At 41.6% G+C, this 24,705-nt stretch overlaps 1 protein-coding gene across 4 annotated transcripts in view; it reads right to left on the bottom strand.

The window, feature by feature from the left end:
• LOC135109052 (uncharacterized) overlaps window positions 1-18,499 on the bottom strand; it is a 39,204-nt gene extending 20,705 nt beyond the window's left edge. Inside the window, exons 1-2 of one of the 4 annotated variants that reach the window (XM_064020055.1) lie at window positions 18,235-18,499; window positions 16,628-16,717 (exon numbers count right to left, since the gene is read on the bottom strand). In XM_064020055.1, coding sequence (XP_063876125.1) covers window positions 16,628-16,642 — 15 coding nt within the window. In that variant the 5' untranslated portion in view covers window positions 16,643-16,717; window positions 18,235-18,499. The remainder of the gene's footprint in view (window positions 1-16,627; window positions 16,718-18,234) is intronic. The other 3 variants (XM_064020052.1, XM_064020053.1, XM_064020051.1) reach the window with 3 other exon arrangements.
• Between the last annotated feature and the right edge of the window lie 6,206 nt (window positions 18,500-24,705).

Genomic DNA, 24,705 nt, shown 5'->3' with positions numbered 1-24,705 from the left:
CGGTGGCGGTCCGGCTCCCTATGATCCCAGCATTCTTACAGGCTATTGGAGGGATGAGGATGGCTTCCTTCACCGCATCCCATGACCACCACCCCCACTGGGGAGGAAGAAAGGCACGAGTCTGGCAGCAGTTCCGCGTCAAGAACGGAAGGCTCGTATATTTATATCGCGAGTGAATCCTTACATTAGCGTGGATCAAATAAAGAACTTTGTATACGAGTTGGCAGGTGTGCAGCCTGAGGCAGACCGTCTTGGAGATACGCCCAACATTCTTGACCTTTTCCTAACCTCTAATCCTTCTGCTTACGCTGTCACCCTTTCTCCTCCGTTGGGCTCCTCCGATCACAATCTCATATCTTTATCTTATCCTATCACTCCAATCCCTCCTCAGGATCTCCCTAAGCGAAGGTGCCTCTGGCGTTTTGCCTCTGCTAGTTGGGAGGACCTAAGGAGGTATTTTGCTGATTTTCCTTGGAATGACTACTGCTTCCGTGTCAGAGACCCGTCTTTGTGTGCTGAGCGCATAACAGAGGTGATAGTGTCTGGCATGGAGGCGTACATTCCTCACTCTTTTTCTCGTCCTAAACCTTCTAAACCTTGGTTTAACACAGCTTGTTCTCGTGCTATACATGATAGAGAGGTGGCCCACAAAAGGTACTTAAGCCTTCCATCACCAGAATCTCATGCACTTTATATTTCTGCCCGGAACCATGCCAAGTCTGTTTTCCAACTAGCCAAAAACTCCTTCATTAACAGAAAATGTCAAAACCTTTCAAGATCTAACTCCCCTCGTGATTTCTGGCATCTAGCCAAAAATATCTCCAATAACTTTGCTTCTTCTTCTTTCCCTCCTCTACTTCAACCAGATGGCACCACTGCTATCACATCTATTTCTAAAGCTGAACTCTTTGCTCAAACCTTTGCTAAAAACGCTACCTTGGACGATTCTGGGCTTGTTCCTCCCTCTCCTCCACCCTCTGACTACTTCATGCCACTTATTAAAATTCTTCGATATGATGTTTTCCATGCCCTTGCTGGCCTAAACCCTCGGAAGGCTTATGGACCTGATGGGGTCCCTCCTATTGTTCTCCGAAACTGTGCCTCCGTGCTTGCACCTTGCCTAGTCAAACTCTTTCAGCTCTGTCTGTCAACATCTACCTTTCCTTCTTGCTGGAAGTTTGCCTACATTCAACCTGTTCCTAAAAAGGGTGACCGTTCTAATCCCTCAAACTACCGTCCTATTGCTTTAATTTCCTGCCTATCTAAAGTTTTTGAATCTATTCTATTCTATTCTTATTGGTCGACCATATGGAGGCTTGTGCATATTGTATAGAAAACATCTTATGCTCATTGGTAATGTTATAAATTTTTAAGATAAGCGACTTCTTTGATTTATGATTAATTGTGATAATTTAAAATATTTGCTTATAAATGTGTACCTACTATATTATTCTGAAGAGAACGTAGCTGAATTTAATATGTATATGGGGAAATTGGAAGGTATCTTAGAATAGCATGAGGTGAACAGAGTGGTGATAATGGGAGATTTTAATTCTGAACCTGGTAAAGAATACTATGATCAGTTATCAAATCTGTGTATGATTATGGTTTAATTGTGAGTGATGTGTCTCTTCTTGCATAGGATTTATTCACACATGTAAATAATGCACTTTTGAATAAGTCACAAAACTTGCATAATGCTATTACTGAAATTTACATAGATAATGATGCTACACTGTCTGATCATTTTCCATTATTCGTTTCTATTGATTTTAATACCTTCCCTAAGGGTGTTACTTGTAATTCTAAAAGTTATTCTAAAATACTTTGGAATTTTTCAGATGATAGGTTGTGTACTAAGTTTTATAATGATGGGAATTTGATTTTAACCATGTTTATGAGTTTTATTTTTGTAGAAATAAGTGTAACGATGTGTGTCATTGGGCTCACTTGGAATCAAAATGGTGTGAATTCCTAAGGGCTATAAATCAAGTGGGACGTGATACATTTGGTGTGGAGCGTAGAAAAGCCAAAATAATACCGGGTTGGAATCATCATATAAAGAATTTATATCGATGCTCAAGAGAAGCATCTTAGCAATGGAGGCGTGAAGGCGGAGAAAGGTACGGGGAAGACGCCGAGCGTATGCAGTCAGCGCGAGCAGAGCTCAAATTCGCCTTACGACAATGCCATCGTAACGAAGAGGTGTTGCGCGCTGAGGCCATGTCTCGTAATCTCGCGTCAGGGGACTCGCGGGCGTTATGGCGCTGTGTGTCTGGGTCCGGCGGGGTCGCAGAGCCGTATAAACGGAGCGGTGGGCGATAGAAACATAGCCAACATGTGGGCGACGAAGTTCGGCTCGATCTTGAACTCCCTGCGGGACAAAGCACACAGGAAGGAATTTTCAATCGTTATAACCACCGTGAAGATGTATACATTGATCACGTTACGGTCGAGGAAATAAAGAACATTGTTAACAAGATGAAGGATGGCAAAGCGGTTGGCCTTGATAACGTGCCCAATGAATTTTATCGTAGATGTCCTTTTAGTAGGAGGAGACAGTAGACACCTGCCGAAACGATAATTACTCCCAGTGAGGTCTAAAGCACTGTTCAGGGAGTGCTGTGAACTTATCATTAAACCCAGCTGTGATCTCACTGAACGTTTCCCTTTGTGTCTCACAACACAAGGGGGCAGTCACAGCCTGCCCTCTAAAGACAACTCTCTTTCTCCACACAAAACTACAAGCACCTAATAACACACACACCCTTCACTCAAAAATTTTAAAATCATCATGGCGACTCCTAGACCAGCCTCGGAATCCCCATCTGGGGAGGGGACCATAAATGTTCCCAGGTCGGACTGCCTTTCTTTCGACGACCCTAAGTGTCTTGACACCCCCCTCAACTTATTCTTCATTAACTTCTGCAGCATTCGCGGTCTAAGATTTAATTTTCAATCTGTAGAACACCACCTCTCCTCTTCTAAACCTCATCTTCTTTTCCTCACTGAAACTCAGGTGTCTGAGGTAACTGACAGTAGTCCCTTTTCTGTTCCTTCCTACTTTCTTTATCCTCTTTTTCGATCCAAAGCTGGATGCTGCGTTTATGTGCGCAATGACTTAACCTGCTCTCGTGCCCACGCTCTTGAATCTTCCGAGTTTTTCACCATCTGGCTACGACTACAGAGTCACTCTCAAACTAAATTTATCTGTGCTGTATACCTCTCACCTAACTCCTCTGACTATAAGAAATTCTTTGACTACGTAACTTCCAAAGTGGAGCACATTTTGACCCTCTTTCCTTTTGCAGAGATCTCCATTCTTGGGGCCTTCAATGTTCACCACCAGCTTTGGCTTTCCTCTCCCTTTCACTGACCATCCTGGTGAACTAGCCTTCAACTTTACGGTCCTCCACGACCTAGAGCAATTGGTGCAACACCCTACTCATATTCCTGACCGTCTTGGAGATACGCCGAACATTGTTGACCTTTTCCTGACCTCTAATCCTTCTGCTTATGCTGTCACCCTTTCTTCTCCGTTGGGCTCCTCCAGTCACAATCTCATATCTGTATCTTGTCCTATCGCTTCAATCCCTCCTCAGGATCCCCCTAAGCGAAGGTGTCTCTGGCGTTTTGCCTCTGCTAGTTGGGGAACCTCAAGAGGTATTTTGCTGATTTTCCTTGGAATGACTACTGCTTCCGTGTCAGAGACCCGTCTTTGTGTGCCGAGTGCATAACAGAGGTGATAGTGTCTGGCATGGAGGCGTACATTCCTCACTCTTTTTCTCGTCCTAAACCTTCTAAACCTTGATTTAACACAGCTTGTTCTCGTGCTATACATGATAGAGAGGTGGCCCACAAAAGGTACTTAAGCCTTCCATCACCAGAATCTCATGCACTTTATATTTCTACCGGAACCATGTTAAGTCTGTTCTCCAACTACCCAAAAAACTCCTTCATTAACAGAAAGTGTCAAAACCTTTCAAGATCTAACTCCCCTCGTGACTTCTGGCATCTAGCCAAAAATGTCTCCAATAACTTTGCTTCTTCTTTCCCTCCTTTATTTCAACCAGATGGAACCATTGCTATCACATCTATTTCTAAAGCTGAACTCTTCGCTCCAACCTTTGTTAGAAACTCTACCTTGGACGATTCTGGGCTTGTTCCTCCCTCTCCTCCACCCTCTGACTACTTCATACCACCTATTAAAATTCTTAGCAATGACGTTTTCCATGCCTTCGCTGGTCTAAACGCTCGGAAGACTTATGGACCTGATGGTGTCCCTCCTATTGTTCTCCGAAACTGTGCCTCCGTGCTTGCACCTTGCCTAGTCAAACTCTTTCACCTCTGTCTGTCAACATCTTTCTTTACTTCTTGCTGGAAGTTTGCCTACATTCAACCTGTACCTAAAAAGGGTGACCGTTCTAATCCCTCAAACTACCGTCCTATTGCTTTAATCCTGCCTTTCTAAAGTTTTTGAATCTATCCTCAACAGGAAGATTCTTAAACATCTATCACTTCACAACCTTCTATCTGATCGCCAGGTATGGGTTCCGTCAAGGCTGCTCTACTGGTGATCTTCTGGCTTTCCTTACTGAGTCTTGGTCATCCTCTTTTAGAGATTTTGGTGAAACTTTTGCTGTTGCCTTGAACATATTAAAAGCTCTTGATAGAGTCTGGCACAAAGCTTTGATTTTCAAACTACCCTCCTACGGCTTCTATCCTTCTCTCTGTAATTTCATCTCAAGTTTCCTTTCTGACCGTTCTATTGTTGCTGTGGTAGACGGTCACTGTTCTTCTCCTAAATCTATGAACAGTGGTGTTCCTCAGGGTTCTGTCCTGTCACCCATTCTCTTCTTATTATTCATTAATGATCTTCTAAACCAAACTTCCTGTATATTATGCATGTATGGTAGTATATTGGCCTTTCCTTCTTGCTGGAAGTTTGCCTACATTCAGCCTGTTCCTAAAAAGGGTGACAATTTTAATTCCTCAAAGTACCGTCCTATTGCTTTAATTTCCTGCCTATTTCAAGTTTTTTAATCTATCCTCAACAGGAAGACTCTTAAGCATCTATCATTTCACAACCTTCTATCTGATCGCCAGCATGGGTACAGTTAAGGCCGATCTACTGGTGATCTTCTGGCTCTCCTTACTGAGTCTTGGTCATCCTCTTTTAGAGATTTTGGTGAAACCTTTGTTGTAGCCTTAGACATATATAAAGCTTTTGATAGAGTCTGGCACAAAGGTTTGATTTTCATACTACCCTCCTACGGCTTCTATCCTTCTTTCTGTAACTTCATCTCGTTTCCTTTCTGACCGTTGCTGTTGTGGTAGACAGTTACTGTTCTTCTCCTAAATCTATTAACAGTGGTGTTCTTCAGGGTTCTGTCCTGTCACGCACTATCTTCCTACTATTCATCAATGATCTTCTAAACCAAACTTCTTGTCCTGTCAACTCCTACGCTGATGATATCATCCTGCACTTTTCCACGTCTTTCTGTAGACTTTCAGCCCTTCAGGAAGTAAACAGTTCACACAGTGAAGCCGCAGAACGCCTGACTTCTGATCCCTCTAAAACCTCTGATTGAGGCAGAGCAAACTTGGTATTGTTTAATGACTCAAAACTCAGTTCCTTCATCTATCAAGTCGACACAACCCTCTTCTTCAATGACACTCAACTGTTCCCCTCTTCTACACTGAACATCCTCGATCTGCCCTTTTCTTATAATCTAAACTGGAAACCTCTATGAAGTTTGGCGTTCTGAGATGTCTCCGCCAGTTTTTCTCATCCCCCTCTTCCACCTGCTAACTCTGTACAGAGGCTTTATCCGTCCATGTATGAAGTATGCTTCACATGTCTGGAGGGGTTCCACTCATACTGCTCTTCTAGACAAGGTGGAATTAAAAGCTTTTCGTCTCATCAAATCCTCTCCTCTAACTGATTGTCTTCAACCTCTTTCTCATCGCTGCAATGTTGCATCTCTTGCTATCTTCTACCGCTATTTTCATTCTAATTGCTCTTCTGATCTTGCTAACTACATGCCTCCCCTCCTCCCGCGGCGTCGCTGCACAAGACTTTCTTTTTTTCTCTCACCCCTATTCTGTCAACCTCTCTAATGCAAGAGTTAACCAATATTCACAATTATTCATCCCTTTCTCTGGTAAACTCTGGAACTCACTGCCTGCTTTTGTATTTCTACCTTCCTATAACTTGAACTCCTCCAAGAGGGAGGTTTCAAGACACTTATTCTTCAGTTTTTTATTACCGCTTCGGACCCTGTTCTGGGACCGGCATTTTAGTGGGCTTTTTTTTTTTTAATTGGATTTTTGTTGCCCTAGGCCGGTGGCTCTCCTACATAAAAAAAAAAAAAAAATGGGGTTTTCTGATTAAGAAGAAGGATGGGTCTTCGTGTCTCTGCGTGGATTATAGAGCCCTGAATGACGTCAGCGTGAAGGATTCGTACCTACTGCCAAAGATTGACGACACACTGAATGCATTGATGGGTGCCCGCTGGTTCTCCACGCTGAATCTCAAGTCTGGTTATCATCAGATGAAGATAACAGAAGAGGACGAGAAGACTGCATTCACCTTCGGCCAAGGGCTGTGGCACTTCTGTGTGATGCCCTTTGCAATGTCCCAGTCATCTTCGAGCAGCTGATGGAGCGGATTTTGAACGGCCTGCAGTGGAAAGCTGCTTATATCTACTTGGAGGACGTCATAGTGTATGGATGCACGTTCGAAGAGGAACTGCAGAGACTGGAAGAGGTGCTCAGACGGCTGAGGAAAGCTAACTCGAAGCTCAGCCCCAAGAAGTGTCTGCTGTTCCAGCGGGAGGTGCCTTTCCTCGGGCATTTCGTCGCCGGAGACAGGGTGTGCACTGACCCGCTGAAGGTGACAGCTGTTGCAGACTAGCCAGTGCCCCAGAATGTGCTGCAGGTGCGTAGCTTCGTTGACATATATACGTATCATCGACGGTTCGTAAAGGACTTTGCCAGTATCGCAGCACCCCTGCACCACCTGACGAGGAAGAGGGCCCGCTTCTGTTGGGATGCAGAATGCCAGACATCCTCTGAGAGGCTAAAGGAAGAGTGAATGCTCCTGTGTTATCCTATCCTGACCCAGCTTGTCCGTACATCGTGGATTGTGATGCCAGCGCTGAGGACATGGGAGCCGTGCTGTCATAGTTAAAAGAAGGATGTGATCATAGAAGAATTACTGTGTCATCTGGAAGGAGTTCCTAGCATTGGTGAAAATTTCAAAAAATTTCCACCCTTATTTGTATGGAGCCAAGTTGACCGTAAGGACCGATCATGCAGCCTTCCCGTGGTTAAAGACGCTGAGGAATTCCGAGGGACAACTGGCAAGGTGGCTTGGCAGGCTGGAGCAGTACGACTACCGAATCAAGTACCGCCCTGGGCGTGTTCACAACAATGCTGACAGCCCCAATAGGCGCCGATGTGAGCCTGATTCTCGTCACTATAAGATTAAGGAGCCAGAGGAAGTCTGTAAGGTTACACGAGTGTGTACTACGGAGAGTGGCGGAGACAGACTCCTGCAGGAGGCGCAGGAGGACCCGGACCTCCGCCCAGCAGTGGAGTGGCTAAAGGCCAGCCAAGGTCGCCCCAGAGAGGAAAAAGTTTCCACTCTGAGCCCAGCTACGAGATATTACCGGGGACAATGGGGACACACTCAAGTTGGCTGGAGGTGTGCTGGTAAAGAAGTGGCTAGCACCTGATGGAGGAGTGATGTACTGGCAGACAGTCATTCTTCGAGAACTGAGAGCCAGTCTGGTGCGAGAGATGCATGACGATGCCACAAGTAATATCAATGGGTGAAGAAGACACTCGGTCGCCTGCTGCAGCGGTTCTACTGGTCAGGGATGCGCAAGGGTGTGCAAGAATGGTGCAGAGTATGCGACACCTGCAAGAAGGGACCGGCACGGAGAGGAAGAGCACCATCACAGCTGTATTAGGTGGGAGCCCCTATGGAGCACGTAGCAGTGGACATCGTGGGGTCGCTACCTGTGACAACGGCCGTTAACCGCTAAATCTGTGTCGCCATGGACTACGAATATTTTACAAAATCTCCCAAGGCACACGCACTACCTAACCATGAGGCAATAATTGTGGCAGATGTACTGGTAGAGCAGTTTTTCATAAGATTTGGTGTACAGGGGAGCTGCATTCCGACCAAGGCCGCGAGTTTGAGGCAGAGGTGTTGAGTGAGTGTTGCCATCTGCTGGACCTGCGGAAGACGTGGGCGACACCGCTGAGGCGGCAGTCTGATGGGATGGTAGAGAGTTTCAACAGAACCTTCGCCCAGGAGTTGGCCAAGTATTGTAAAGAAGAACAGAAAGAATGGGACAGAAAGCTCCCCGCTCTGCTCATTGCATACAGGTCCGCCACGCATGAGGCTTATCATAAGCCTGGCCACCGGCCACGCTTATGATAAGCCGGGAGCTCCGCCTGCCGGTGGACTTGACGACTGGATGCCCTCCTGACGAAGAGCTGCCGACTTTGTATACAGACTACGCCATAGCATTGCAGGAGCGATTAGTGGGAACCATCATCACGTGTGGGACCGTCTAAAATTGGCGGGCAAGACAATGAGAAGTCACTACGACAAAGGAAGTCGAGCGGCTAAGTTTGAGGCTGGCGACAGAGTGTGGCTACACAATCCTCGCCGGCGAAAGGGCCTCTCACCGAAACTATAGTTCCTGGGAAGGACCTTACACTGTCGTCGAGAAGGTATTGGCAGTAACTTTCCGCATTCGTCGAAGACTACGTGAAAGAACAAAAATCGTCCACGTTGACAGGTTGTGGAGATACCACAGCTCAGGGACATTCACCTGGGGCCAGGATCTAGGTGAAAGCAGCAGTGAGGAGGATGCAGAGGTTCCCGACAAAGTAGTGGAAGTAACAGGGGTTCCTGACGAGGTAGCAGATGGAAGAGAAGCTGATGTTGGCCTCACAGACGGCCGGGAGACGGGTTCAGAGGCTGGGGCGGCTGAGTCAGTGACTTGCTTCCCGAGCCCCGCCGCCCATTCCGCCCTCGTCGGCGACCAAGGAGATTACAAGACTATTTGTTTGATGAGGACATGGACTCTGAGTAGCAGAGAAGCACTGAGATGGTAAAATGTTATTGAAGGTTTGATTACGTCACTTTAGTGTGCCATGGTTTGTACTTAGCAGAATAGTCGAGGGCGACTATTTTACGAAGGAGAGGCAGTTTTATGAACGCGTATATGTAGCAGCCCTATAGCTGAGGACGTGAACATGCTGTACGTATGAGGTAGCCTCATATGAGTACATGTGTGAGTACATATGAGTACATGTGTGAATAGATGTGTGGGTGATCTCGCTAGCGGGGTTGTGTTGCTTGTTGTTCAGAGGCTGGCGCCGTTACCTACAGCGCTTATACTAGTTGGAAGAAGAGCTGACATAAGCCTGTCGGATGACCTCTGATGCCCTGCGGTCATGGGGGGTGTTCTTGTGTATGTGTGTGTGAGGGTTAGATAACCATGGAATAACTGTTATACGGTACCGTTTAATTGTAGTTCTGTAAGTGTGAGTGCACTTACATAAGTAGCAATTATCTTTATTAGTATTGATAATCTGCATGACTCGTAAATATATCTTGCAAGCTAGAATAGATGTAGTTATGTAACATCTGGCAAAGGTGATGCCATGGGAGGCAGGATTTGAGGTACTCTGCGGCACTGAGGGACAGAGAGTATCGAGATCGCGACGTGACAAGATGTGTGAAGAAAGAGATAAGAAAAAGCGAGTAGAGTTTGCGCGTGACTGTGACGGAGCGAATGCCTGGCGCCCTTGTGCCTGTCTGTGTGTCGTGACTGTATTGCAGTGACTTGTGTACTGCTGTGTAATATACGGCCATAAGGAGAAGCGTGTTTTCCTCTTTCTTCTCTGTGTGACTGTTCTCACTGAGAGTGACCGGGTGAGTTTGAGCCACAGCTGTTCCCAGCCATCCAGGTAAATTCCTTTCCGATATACATGCCCCGAACCCCGCAACAGTGTTAGGCGCCCCTTGCCTGCTGATGGGGATACGTTTCAATATCGTGTAAGAGTCTTATTCTCTTTGAAATTTGGTGGATGACTTCGCCGTAGCTAGTCATGTTTGCCACAGCAAAGTCATCCACCAGATTTCAAAAGAGATAAGACTCTTGTAAGATATAAAGAAATTATCTTCAAGAAAATAATAAATGCTGACTTAGCGATCACATTTCATGAAATATGTGTAAGAGAGAATCACTGCCCGTATATACGCTCTATATATATATATATATATATATATATATATATATATATATATATATATATATATATATATATATATATATATATATATATATATATATATATATATATATATATATATATATATATATATATATATATATATATATATATATATATATATATATATATATATATATATATATATATATATATATATATATATATATATATATATATATATATATATATATATATATATATATATATATATATATATATATATATATATATATATATATATATATATATATATATATATATATATATATATATATATATATACATATTATATAGATAGATAGATAGATAGATAAATAGATAGATAGATAGGTATATAGATAGATAGATAGATAGATACGCAGAGCATCTTGCTCTTTTAGAAACTATAGACAACAGAGAATAGAGAAGTGGGAAGAAGAAGGTGTAAACAGAGGAAGAGAAGGAGGAAGGAGAGAAAGAACAAATGACCGGTAGGGGAGGAGCGTAGGGCAGACAAACAGTGGCTTACTGTGTTTTACAGTAAACTTTGTATAAATTTCACATCTTTTTATATAGGAGGGACACCGGCCAAGGGCAACAAAAATCTAATAAAAAAAAAAAGACTACTGAGATGCCGGTCCCGAATAGGGTCCGAAGTGGTGGTCAAAAATTTAAGGATGTGTCTTGAAACCTCCTTCTTGAAGGAGTTGAAGTCATAGGAAGGTGGAAATACAGAAGTAGAAAGGGAATTCCAGAGTTTACCAGAGAAAGGGATGAATGACTGGGAATACTGGTTAACTCTTGCATTAGAGAGGGGGACAAAATAGAGGTGTGAGAAAGAAGAGTCTTGTGCAAGGCCGCGGGAGGAGGAGGGGAGACATGAAAATAGCGGTAGAAGATAGCACGAGATGCAACATTCTGGCGATGAGAAAGAAACTGAAGACAGTCAGTTAGAGAAGAGGAGTTAATGAGACGAAAAGCTTTTAATTCCACCCTGTCTAAAAGAGCAGTAAGAGTGAAACCTCCCAAACATGTGAAGCATACTCCATACATGGACGGATAAGGCCATTGTACAGAGTTAGCAGCTGGGGTGGGTGAGAAAAACTGGCGGAGACGTCTCAGGACACCTAACTTCATAGAAGCTGTTTTAGCTAGAGATGAGAAGTGAAATTTCCAGTTTAGATTATAAGAAAAGGACAGACCGAGGATGTTCAGTATACATGAGGGGGACAGTTGAGTGTCATTGAAGAAGAGGGGATATTTGTCTGGAAGGTTATGTCGAGTTGATAGATGGAGGAATTGAGTTTTTGAGGCATTGAACAATACTAAATTTGCTCTTCCTCAATCAGAAGTTTTAGAGAGATCAGAAGTCAGGCGTTCTGTGGCTTCCCTGCGCGAAGTGTTTACTTCCTGAAGGGTTGGACGCCTACGAAAATACGTGGAAAAGTGCAGGGTGGTATCATCAGCGTAGGAGTGGATAGGGCAAGAAGTTTTGTTTAAAAGATCATTGATGAATAATAGGAAGAAAATGGGTGACAGGACAGAACCATGAGGAACTTCACTGTTAATAGATTTAGGAGAAGAACAGTGACTGTCTACTACAGCAGGAATAGAAGAGTCAGAAAGGAAACTTGAGATAAAGTTACAGAAAGAAGGATAGAAGCCGTAGGAGGGTAGTTTGGAGATCAAACCTTTGTGCCAGACTCTATCAAAAGCTTTTGATATGTGTAAGGCAACAGCAAAAGTTTCACCAAAATCTCTAAGAGAGGATGACCAAGACTCAGTAAGGAAAGTCAGAAGATCACCAGTAGAGCGGCCTTGACGGAAGCTATACTGGCGATCAGATAGAAGGTTGTGAAGTGATAGATTTTTAAGAATTCCTGTTGAGGATAGATTCAAAAACTTTGGATTAGGCAGGAAATTAAAGCAACAGGACTGTAGTTTGAGGGATTAGAACGGTCACCCTTTTTAGGAACAGGCTGAATGTAGGCAGACTTCCAGCAAAGTTGAAAGTTTGACTAGGCAAGGTGCAAACAGGGAGGCGCAGTTCCGGAGAACAATAGGAGGGACCCCATCAGGTCCATAAGCCTTCCGAGGGTTTAGGCCAGCGAGGGCATGGGAAACATCATAGCGAAGGATTTTAATTGGTAGCATGAAGTAGTCAGAGGTTGGAAGAGAGGGAGGAATAAGCTTTGAATTGTCCAAGGTAGAGTTTTCATCAAAAGATCTGAGTGAAGAGTTCAGCCTCAGAGACAGATGTGATAGCAGTGTTGCCATCTGGTTGAAATAAAAGAGGGAAAGAAGAAGCAAAGTTATTGATGTTTTTGGCTAGATGCCAGAAGTCATGAGGGGAGTTAGATCTTGAAAGATTATGACACTTTCTATTAATGAAGGAGTTTTTGGCTAGTTGGAGAACGGACTTGGCATGGTTCGGGCAGAAATATAAAGTGCATGAGATTCTGGTGATGGAAAGCTCAAGTACCTTTTGTGGACCACCTCTCTATTGTCCTTCACCATTTGATTTCCCCACTTCCCTTCCTTCCCGAGAGCTGCGTCTTATAGAATATAGTCGAAGAGTTGCTCTCCCTCATAAAATAGTCCGTTTTCTCCCAGCCCTCTAAATAACCCCATAATGATTTCTAAAATATAATGTTCAGCTTGAGGGAGAGACAGATCTAAGAGAGAGTGAGATCCAATGAGCAGTTAGCGAAGCGCGAGCGCCTTCATCTTCCCCCAGTTCTCCACTTCCGCCTCTCTATTCCGCTTTCATATAGCTGGCTCGAATAACCAACAAACTCTCCCACGCTCACCTCTCAGTAGTAGGGATGAACCAAGTATGGGATCTCAAGTAATCGCGAGTACGGATAACCGACTTGGTCTACCCGAATTACCCAGGACCAGTACCCGGGTATATACCTGATATCCATCAGGAACACATATCCACCAGCGCGCGGTGATCCCGGTACCTTAGTTGAGACGATTACCGACAGGTAATTGCCTAGAGCGTACATCCCTCTGTAAGTACGGACGGATAGCAATCCTCGTGTGACTGAATGGGTAATACTGTATAATGCAGGGTTGTCAAACTCATTTACCCCAGCGGGCCACATTTCATCAGAGTATACAGTACGCGGGCCGGATAATTATGAGCAGATCGATACCACTTATCTAAGGGGGTATTATAATAATGATAAAACATAACAATAATAATAATAATAATAATAATAGTAATAATAATAATAATAATAATAATCATAATAATAATAATAGTAATAATAATAATAAAAATAGTAATAATAAGGATAATAATAATAATATTAATGATAATAGTAATAATAACAATAATAATAATAATAATAATAATAATAATAATAATAATAATAATAATAATAAAGGTGGATTTAATCTACACTCGTGTTCAGGTGTAATTTAAAAACAAAGGTGCAAAGGAAATCAACCAGTTATTTCCCTTAATTTGCAGTAATGCTGCTCCCAGAAACTTGTCACCTCTTGGCCTGTATAAGTGCATCAATGTTTGGCACTAAGGATTGAGCAGTGGCTACCTTCAGTGTTGAGTTGAGATGTTCATCAGGTAGTTGAGACCTGATTCGAGACTTATTCAAGTTTATCACAGAAAAAAGTTGTCCGCAGACATAGGTACTGCCGAACACTGATATAATCTTTGAGGCCAAACATTTAATTTGGGATATGTTGGCCCAACATACTTTTCAATATCAACAGTTGAAAACTTATCCTTCAACACAGAATTACACTGGAGCTCAGTTAGTTCTAACTGAAACTGTTCTGGTTCCTCATCAACACTAACAGAGAAAGGGTTGTGGAAAATAGAAAAATCATGCTCAAGGTTTTTAAAGTCTGCAAATCTTTCTCCGAACTCGTTCACTAACTTGGAAATCTTGTTGCACCATTTTTCAGTCTTGATATCATCATGAAACTCAGGTGCGTCTTGCAGGGACTTCAGTGTTGGAAAATGTGCAGTATTACTTGTTGCTAGTTGGCGTTCAAAAAGTTTAAGCTTCAGCTCAAAGACACGATTAGAGTCATGTAAATCTGTCACAAATTTATTGCGACCTTGCAGCCTTCTATTCAGGTAATGCAAATGTTCTGTCATATAAACCACGAAAGCTAGATCTTGAACCCATTCCTTGTCTCTCAGTTCCTGCATATCCCTTCCTTTCTCATGCATAAACCTCTGTATTTAACTTTTTAATTCATAAAAGTGCTTCAGCACGACTCCTCGGCTTAACCAACGAACATCAGTGTGATATGGCAGAGTTCACCCGTGAGTGTGAATTTCCTCCAATAAGCTGTTGAACTGTCTGTGGTTTAGACCTCGTGCATGTATGAAGTTCACTGCTTTAATAACAACATCCATGACATGATCCATCTTTAATGTATTACTGCAAAGCACTTCTCTATGAATTATGCAAGGAACACTGTGAAGTTGATGGTCTGTGTTCACAGCTAGTAGTTTTTCCTTTAACTTAGTTGCCAAGCCAAATTTTTTTTTACAAACCATTTGAGATGCTCCATTTGTTGCCAGACTCAGTTTTTATCCAGTCAACACCTATTTTATCTGGTGCACCTACCAAATTAAAAAATTTATCATCCCCCTTTGTTGTTCCCTTCATTGGTACCAGTTTCACAAATTTTTCAATTACCTGCATATTTTCATCTACACCACGTATGCAAACTGCAAATTGTGCTGTGTCAGTTGCATCTGTACTTTCATCAATTGCTACAGAAAATGCTACAAATTTAGCAACTTTCTCCTTGAGCTGACTGTTAAGATTTTCTGATAATTCATTGATTCTATCTGAAACTGTATTTCTTGAGAGACTTATGTTTGCAAACGCTTGACAATTTTCAGGGCAATATCTTCTGCGGCCAACAACACACATTTCTTTATAAAGTTGCCCTCCGAAAAGGGCTTCGATGATATAGCTATTTCTTGTGAAATCCTATAACTTGCCCGAAATGCAGCATCACTGGCTTGTTGAACACTTTTAAACACTGTCTGCTGCTTTTTGAGTGACTGTTCTAACTCCCTAACTTTTCCTTCACGCAACTTTCCTCTATATTCATCATACTTCGGAGCATGAGTACTTACGTAATGCCCGTGAATGTTATATTCCTTCGCCACAGCTGTATTTTGGTTACAAATCAAACTGGTTGGTTTTCTATTCACTGCAGCAAAAAAAAAAAAAAAAAAAAAAACTTTTCCTGCACTACACGATGTTCTTCATTAACTGTTCTTTTCTTTGAAAACATGATAATGGAATTCAAAATAAGTTTGTATATGAGATATTGGATATACATAACGCTCCAACAGTCCACCTGACTCGAGGGACAATACAAGACTAGCTTTTCGTGCTCGAAGGCTGGGTGAAGCAAGAGCCTGCCGCGTCACGTTCACGTTTGATACCTGTACAGTAAGGAGTCGACGCGTCGAAAAGGACGTTGTTTCATACATGATAAATATGTCTTACGTACAAAGACAGAAAGTGATCTGATTAATACTATAAGTGATAACCTTAAGAGACGAAAGACCAGATTAATTAATCATGTAAATATAAGGAAGGCCGACTGGAAGACTGGAGGAGCAGATGCCCCACATGTGGCCGCGTGCTTGACACCTCTGGTATAGTGTATAGTAATATACTAGTGTATAGCATATTGATAGCAGATAAAAAGTTAATTTTCGTAGGATTATTTATGTTTTCTTCCACTTAAATTACATCACCTCACCTCATCAGCCAATCACAGTGAACTGCAGGTGGAGCCTGTTATGGTAGGTCCCAGAGGTGGAGCTCTTGCCTTCACGGCAAGTTGTACCCAGTATACTACTACTACTGCTACTACTACTACTACTACTACTACTACTGCTACTACTACTACTACTACTACTACTACTACAGTTGTGCCTAGATGTGATAATCGAGGTGCACTACTATTCTCATGCTCAATGACCAGAAAAGGTTCTTCCGAAGTTGCTGTAAATGATTAAAAATAAATAAATCTTCATAAAAACCAATACCACAATCTATTTACTTTCGATCTGCGATATCATGCTTTTCATTATGTCAGTGATCCGCACAATTTGTCTTAAATCCCACTCTTTAACAATTACATAGTAAACATTGAACTGTAAAAAAAAAAAAAGAAAAAAAGAAAAAAAAATCAAACCCGAACTGACACTGAAACAAAAATCTCAAAACAAAACCATGTTTACAAACATTAACCTGAGTATCACTGATAACAACTGAAGAAATTGATCCCTTAGACTTTTAGAATGAAAACTTACCTGGCACTCTGGCATCTGCTCACCAAAGGCAGAGTCCTAGATTAAAGTGGCCATTACTTCTTCACTTTCATTCAACTTTAGAGTTGCGTACTGCAAAAATTAAAGACTAGTCACATTCGCTGAAAAGAAATAATATATATATATATATATATATATATATATATATATATATATATATATATATATATATATATATATATATATATATATATATATATATATATATATATATCTCTGTCACCGTAACCAAGTTCTTAATGGTGACGTCAGGTATACCGTAACCCATTTTTTATGGTGGCGCCAAACACTCATTGTTGGCTTGATTATTGATGGATGGAAGAGGTATAAATGGAGCATTCATTGTCAGCTTGGAGTTGAATCCCATCAACCTACCAATTCTTTCAGTATGTGGTAGAATTTTCTGTGATAAATTTTACCCAGGCAACGCCGGATAATTCTACTAATATATATATATATATATATATATATATATATATATATATATATATATATATATATATATATATATATATATATATATATATATATATATATATATATATATATATATATATATATGTTTGGTGGCTTGGTAAAGTGAAAAAAAAAATGTTTCAGAGAAAAAACATAATGCTTAAATGCTTCATTTAATGCTCCTTTTGAGAAAATTAGGTAAAAACAGTAACAAGCGATAACTAGTATATAACAAGGAATGTCAATATTAATTTCAAAATATTCATTCATCTATTTTCATTGATAATTATGGAGTTGAACTCAACCAGTTGATCACACAAAATTCATTCCTCTGCTACAATCTCATCTATCACCTCATTTTTTTTTTTATTTACTTACTTGTTATTTTTTTTTTATCTTCTTTTTATACCATTGCATCATATGCTTGGCTTAGTTACAAGATATTATCATCCATATATTTTTGCCCTTAAGTATAATACGTAGATTGAATACTTCCTAACTTAACCAACACAAAATCTATGATGCACTGGTAAAATTATGAAAAACTATGGTAATATTATTCTTGTGGTAGATACTAATAGCCAAATGATGGAATTCATAATTATCCTTAAATCTTTATACATGCAGCGGCATCTCTGTGAAGGGCTTTCACTCTATCGAACATTCCAATCACTCCAGAACTTGTGGTTCATTTCATTGCCTTTCCTGTCTACTCCATATGTCTTTTTTAATTACGTAAGTGCAGCATATGTACAACTTTGTCTTACATGATTTTTTTTCTTTCAAATATCAAGCATTTTGCCAGGTCTGTCCAAGATTATGCTACTTAAACTACAATACTCACAACATAAAGTATAACCCCTTTACTACTGTGCTACTGCAGTATCTATTCCTGTATTGTTGCTATACACAAAGTAGTTGCTCTAGTCAAGTCAGCACCCCACTGTAAGGTATATTAAATCACATTACATGAGGTGTCTGTTCATCACGTTAAACCTGATGTGGTCACGCTTAACTTGTTATTTTTGCCATTAGAAAAACAGACCAACAACCTATAAAAGCCTCTTCCATGCATCACCAAATTTCCTTTCCTCAGTTTACATAGTTCAAACTGACAATAGAGGTAAGCTTACCTGTTCTGCCCATTTCCTTTCTTGCATCTTGTATTTTCTTCACAATGGAGCGAAAGTCAGAGAATCTCTTCTCATTTCCTCTATGCTCCACGCTTAGTTGACACCATGGAGGGCTTCATTCACGGCTTCCAGGCGTCTTTCTTGGTTTCCTTGGTGACTAGTGTCGTCCAGCTTCCCCATTACTACACTCCTCCTCTTAAGTACTTCTCGCATTATGACAGCTACTTTTTCCGCACTATGAATCTAGGCAAGGGTCTCTTGGGCTCCACTATCGCTCTTATCTCTTGTATCTTGTGATTAAGATGCTAGTATGTCAAGAGCGCTGGCATTGGCTGAAAAAAAAATGTCAACAATGCACTATCACCGCCTACCGGCAAAAGTGTAAAACAGCTACAAAAAAAAATAGTCCAAGATGGCGGACTTAAGAAACATTAATGAATCGCTTAAGGGAGAGTTCATACATCTTTCTTTTCGTACAAACTTCTTCTTAAGTTGGGACCGTTAGTGAATCTCAGCCCTGTTAAGGTTGCTGAGTGACTCGTTTAGAGATGTATCGGATGTCGGAATTCAGAGATCCGCGGATGTCATGTGTACATATTTTGCGGATGCGAATATCAGTTTCTGTCAAATAGCGGATGTGGATGCAGATATCAAATTATGACATCCTAACATATACGGATGCGGATGCGGATGTGTTAAGGTTTTGGTATAAAATCACTATATAACACCAATTATTGCTAGATGGGAGCTGTTTTTTGCTGCACAATACTGCATTTTGTAATTTTAAGTTTTTATGACGTGTTTCAGTTACATGTGTGTGTTACCATGATGCGGGATGGGTACTCTCTCTCTGTCTCTCTGTCTCTCTCTCTCTCTCTCTCTCTCTCTCTCTCTCTCTCTCTCTCTCTCAGGCTGCTTCCCTTCATACTTAATTACTTATTCATATTAAACAGTACATACATACATACTTTTACATATTTACATGGGACATAGTAACTATGTAAAATTCTCTCCCTCCTTCTGCCCTTCCGCAAAGCTCTTGACACATTAGGTTGTGTAAATTTGAGAGGAAATGAATAAAAGGTATAATTTAGTAGATAATTAAGTAAACATGTATTAAGTCATTTTCTTCAATTTTGCAAGCTCTGTACTCTGTAGATTGTAATGTATAAAATATATCCTCCGCATCCTCTTTGAGTGTGGTGGAGATGCGGATGCTTCATTTATAAGAACTGAGGGATGCGGGTGTGGATGTTAAAAACTATATAAACTATAAAAACTAATATAATAATAATAACAATAACAATAATAACTGACTTACCGAGGAAAGTTTTGGCTGAAAATATATGTATCGTACCATTGGTGGGTTGAAGTTTGGTAACTTACACTGGGAGAAGGAAGAGCTCTGTCCAAGAACAACAAGAAGGCTGAAAGAAAAGGCCCAGTGAAGGTGCCAGCTCCCAATTAAAAAAAAAAAAAATCCTGATTAATGAGGATAAGCGCCTTGAAGCTTCTCTTGAAAGAATTCAAGTCGTACATAGTGAAAATACAGAAGCAGGCATAAAGTTCCAGAGTTTACCTGCAAAAAAAGGACAACAGACTGAAAATACTGGTTAACTTCTGCATTAGAACAGAATAGAGGCGAGAGAAAATGTAAAGCCTAGTGCATGGAGGCCGCGGGAGTGACGAAGGCATGGAGTTATCAAGATCAAAAGAGCAGCTAGCGTGTTAGAAACGATGATAGCAAGAGATAGTAAAAGATGCAAACTGGATATTTTAGTTACGTTATCTATATCAGTGTGTATGTGTGTGTGTGTGTGTGTGTGTGTGTGTGTGTGTGTGTGTGTGTGTGTGTGTGTGTGTGTGTGTGTGTGTAAAAGAGTGGCAGAGAAAAGCAAAGGGCAAAGAGGAAGAAGGAAGTAAAGAAGTTGTGTGAGGAAGGAAGAAAGGAAAGGAGGAAGGGAAGCACGGAGGAATATGGAGGAAGGAAATTGTGAGGAGGAGGTACGAATGACAGGTGTGGATGTGGGAGGCTTGGAGGAGAAAGCGAGAGAGAGAGAGAGAGAGAGAGAGAGAGAGAGAGAGAGAGAGAGAGAGAGAGAGAGAGAGAGAGAGAGAGAGAGAGAGAGAGAGTCCGGAGAGAGGCGCGTAGCTGGATCAGTTGGATATTGTGAGCGGGTGCGTTCAGAGGAGCAGAGCGAGCAGCAGCAGCAGTAGCACGGTAGCTGGCCGCCACGCCGCAGCCACCCCCACCGTCACCAGACCTATCCATACACTGTTCCTAAGAGGAGTGTACTATTGGTTTGACTCTTCAGAGCCTCTATATTCCCGCGACGACCTACTGCCCATCGCTCGCATCCCAGGTCCTTATACTAACACGGTTCAGCTTAACTGAGTTCCACGTAATATTCTTTAGCGGAAGTTCTCCCGGGGTTTTAGGAGTGTTTCCATGACTCTAATAGTAGTTTAACAAGGAATCTGCATCATCAGCTGGAGAAAACATGGCGGAATCCTGAGTTATCTTTGTGGCGTTCGAAAATAGTTTTTATTTCATTATTATTATTATTATTATTATTATTATTATTATTATTATTGTTATTATTATTATTATTATTATTATTATTATTATTATTATTATTATTATTATTATCATTTTTATTATTTTTATTATTTAAATTCCAAAGCGTTTATGAATACGGCCTTTGAATTAACACTTGAATTTGTTACTACTCTCACGCTCCAACACACACACACACACACACACACACACAAAATCACACGCGCGCGCGGCAGGGTTCACAGTGCCTCGCCAGCAGTGAAGACATGGCGCGGCATGTGTTAAGAGGCGCCGCCAGGCACATGTTGAGGGCCAGTCCCGCCACGTGGTCGCCGCAGCGGACCTTCTAACAGGTAAGTGACCGTGGCGGTGGTAGTAGTGGTGAGAGTCACTTTCAGTTGGGGGTATTGCGTTTAAAGGTACTGGCAGGGTAACAACAGGTGGACGACATTCACCACCACAACCAGGCTTCCCGTGTCCTCCAGCTCTTGTTGATCTCAGCAGTGTTCTGAGGCGTGTGTGTTGACAGCAGAAAGTGGGACTTGAGCCGTTGCACGCGCTCACACAGAGTGGTCCATGAGTGCCGTAATTACAAATGAATACAAATGGAGAACAAAGCGAAGCAGACCCTGCCAAGAGAAGTAGACTACATGTACGTATTTTTTTTTTTCATGTAGGAAGGACACTGGCCAAGGGCAACAAAAATCTAATAAAAAAAAAATGCCCACTGAAATGCCAATCCCATAAAAGGGTCAAAGCAGTGGTCAAAAATTGATGAATAAGTGTCTTGAAACCTCCCTATTAAAGGAATTCAAGTCATAGGAAGGTGGAAATACAGAAGCAGGCAGGGAGTTCCAGAGTTTACCAGAGAAAGGGATGAAAGATTGAGAATACTTGTTAACTCTTGCGTTAGAGAGCTGGACAGAATAGGGGTGAGAGAAAGAAGAAAGTCTTGTGCAGCGAGGCCGCGGGAGGAGGGGGGGCATGCAGTTAGCAAGATCAGAAGAGCAGTTAGCATGAAAATAGCGGTAGAAGACAGCTAGATATGCAACACTGCGGCGGTGAGAGAGAGGCTGAAGACACTCAGTTAGAGGAGAGGAGTTGATGAGACGAAAAGCTTTTCATTCCACCCTGTCTAGAAGAGCAGTATGAGTGGAACCCCCCCAAGACATGTGAAGCATACTCCGTACATGGACGGATAAGGCCCTTGTACAGAGTTAGCAACTGGGGGGGTGAGAAAAACTGGCGGAGACGTCTCAGAACACCTAACTTCATAGAAGCTGTTTTAGCTAGAGATGAGATGTGAAGTTTCCAGTTCAGATTATAAGTAAAGAACAGACCGAGGATGTTCATTGTAGAAGAGGGGGACAGTTGAGTGTCATTGAAGAAGAGGGGATAGTTGTCTGGAAGGTTGTGTCGAGTTGATAGATGGAGGAATTGAGTTTTTGAGGCATTAAACAATACCAAGTTTGCTCTGCCCCAATCAGAAATTTTAGAAAGATCAGAAGTCAAGCGTTCTGGGGCTTCCCTGCGTGATATGTTTACCTCCTGAAGGGTTGGACGTCTATGAAAAGACGTGGAAAAGTGCAGGGTGATATCATCAGCGTATAGTATAGGTATAGTACAGGTATAGTAAGAGTGAGGCCCACCACTAAAACTACGTCTCTCCATCCCATCTCAGTGACTGTTTTCGGCGTCTTCATGCATGTAAGTGCCTCGGACAGCACCTACAGGGATCAGGAACTATCAAGTTATCACGCCGCACGAGGCCAATCACGACCTTCAGGTCACCACGTTCCCAAATATGAGAGCACATTTAGCGTTGAGAGCTGAGGTTCATGCCGCATTCAGGTAGCAAACAAACTCTCAGCCTGTTCCTAGTTTTGCTGCTTTCCACGACTTGACCTGCATGAAGAGAGGAGCGTCTAGACAACCCCCTGGATTCTTCTTCTGTATCTTTTTTTTTTTTTTTTTTTACTTTTTGGGGAGTGTCATATTGGACATAGGTCTCTCTCTCTCTCTCTCTCTCTCTCTCTCTCTCTCTCTCTCTCTCTCTCTCTCTCTCTCTCTCTCTCTCTCTCTCTCTCTCTCTCTCTCTCTCTCTCTCTCTCTCTCTCTCTCTCTCTCTCAATTAAATTATGCTTCTTTAGCCAAACATTATACAAAGATAGTCATAACAAGGTGTTTATATACATGGCTACAGCCGTTAAATATGACATTTTGACAGATGCTTCAAGTAATCATGAAAAATTAATGAGCCTAAAAGGAAATAGATCTCTTATAGCGATATGTTATTACAGAGAATTAGTTTTAATAATAATAATAATAATAATAATAATAAGGAGAAGAACAACATTAGTAGTAATAATAATAGTAATAATAATAATAATAATAATAATAATTAATAATAATAATAATAATAATAATAATAATAATAATAATAATAAGGAGAACAACAACATTAGTAATAATAATAATAATAATAATAATAATAATAATAATAATAATAATAATAATAATAATAATAATAATAATAACAGTAAAAATAATAGTAACACCATCCCTATCATCCATCATTATCAACAAAAAGAGTAACAACAATAACAGACAACAACAACAAAAACAACAACAACAACAACAACAACAACAACAACAACAACAACAACAACAACAACAATAGGAAGTCAGTAGGCACCTGCCGAAACGAAATTATTCACAGTGAAGTCTAAAGCACTGGATCAGGGGGTGCTGTGAACTTTTCATTAAACCCAGCTGTGACCTCACTGAACGTTTCCCTTTGTGTCTCACAACACAAGGGGGTAGTCACAGCCTGCCCTCTAAAGACAACTCTCTTGCTCCGCACAAAACTACAAGCAACTAATAACACACACGCCCTTCACTCAAAATTTCAAAATTATCATGGCGACTCCTACACCAGCCTCGGAGTCCCCATCTGGGGAGGAGACCACAAATGTCCCCAGGTCGGACTGCCCTTCTGATGACGATCCTAAGTGTCTTGACACCCCCCTCAACATTTTTTTCATTAACTTCTGCAACATTCGTGGTCTAAGATCTAATTTTCAATCTGTAAAACACCACCTCTCCTCTTCTTAACCTCATCTTCTTTTCACTGAAACTCAGGTGTCTGAGGCAACTGACAGTAGCCCCTTTTCTGTTCCCTCTTACTTTTTCTATCCTCATTTTCGATCGAAACCTGGATGTTATGTGCGCAATGACTTAACCTGCTCTCGTGCCCACGCTCTTGAATCTTCCAAGTTTTCCACCATCTGGCTACGACTACAGAGTCACTCTCAAACTAAATTTATCTGTGCTGTATACCTCTCACCTAACTCTTCTGACTATATGAAATTCTTTGACTACTTAACTTCCAAAGTGGAGCACATTCTGACCCTCTTCCCTTTTGCAGATATCTCCATTCTTGGAGACTTCAATGTTCACCACCAGCTTTGGCTTTCCTTTCCCTTCACTGACCATCCTGGTGAACTAGCCCTCAACTTTGCTGTCCTCCATGACCTAGAGCAATTGGTGCAACACTCTACCCATATTCCTGACCGTCTTGGAGATACCCCCAACATTCTTAACCTTTCCCTGACCTCTAATTCTTCTGCTTATGCTGTCACCCTTTCTTCTTCGTTGGGCTCCTCCGATCACATTCTCATATCTGTATCTTGTCCTATCGCTCCAATCCCTCCTCAGGATCCCCTAAGCGAAGGTGTCTCTGGCGTTTTGCCTCTGCTAGTTCGGGGTACCTGAGGAGGTATTTTGCTGATTTTCCTTGGAATGACTACTGCTTCCATGTCAGAGACCCGTTTTTGTGTGCTGAGCGCATAACAGAGGTGATAGTGTCTGGCATGGAGGCGTACATTCCTCACTCTTTTTCTCGACCTAAACCT

This window comes from Scylla paramamosain, chromosome 18 (assembly GCF_035594125.1).
Source record: "Scylla paramamosain isolate STU-SP2022 chromosome 18, ASM3559412v1, whole genome shotgun sequence".
NCBI lineage: Eukaryota > Metazoa > Arthropoda > Malacostraca > Decapoda > Portunidae > Scylla > Scylla paramamosain.
The sequence above is the reverse complement of the archived record's forward strand: the minus strand, read 5'-3'. Positions and strand labels throughout refer to the sequence as shown.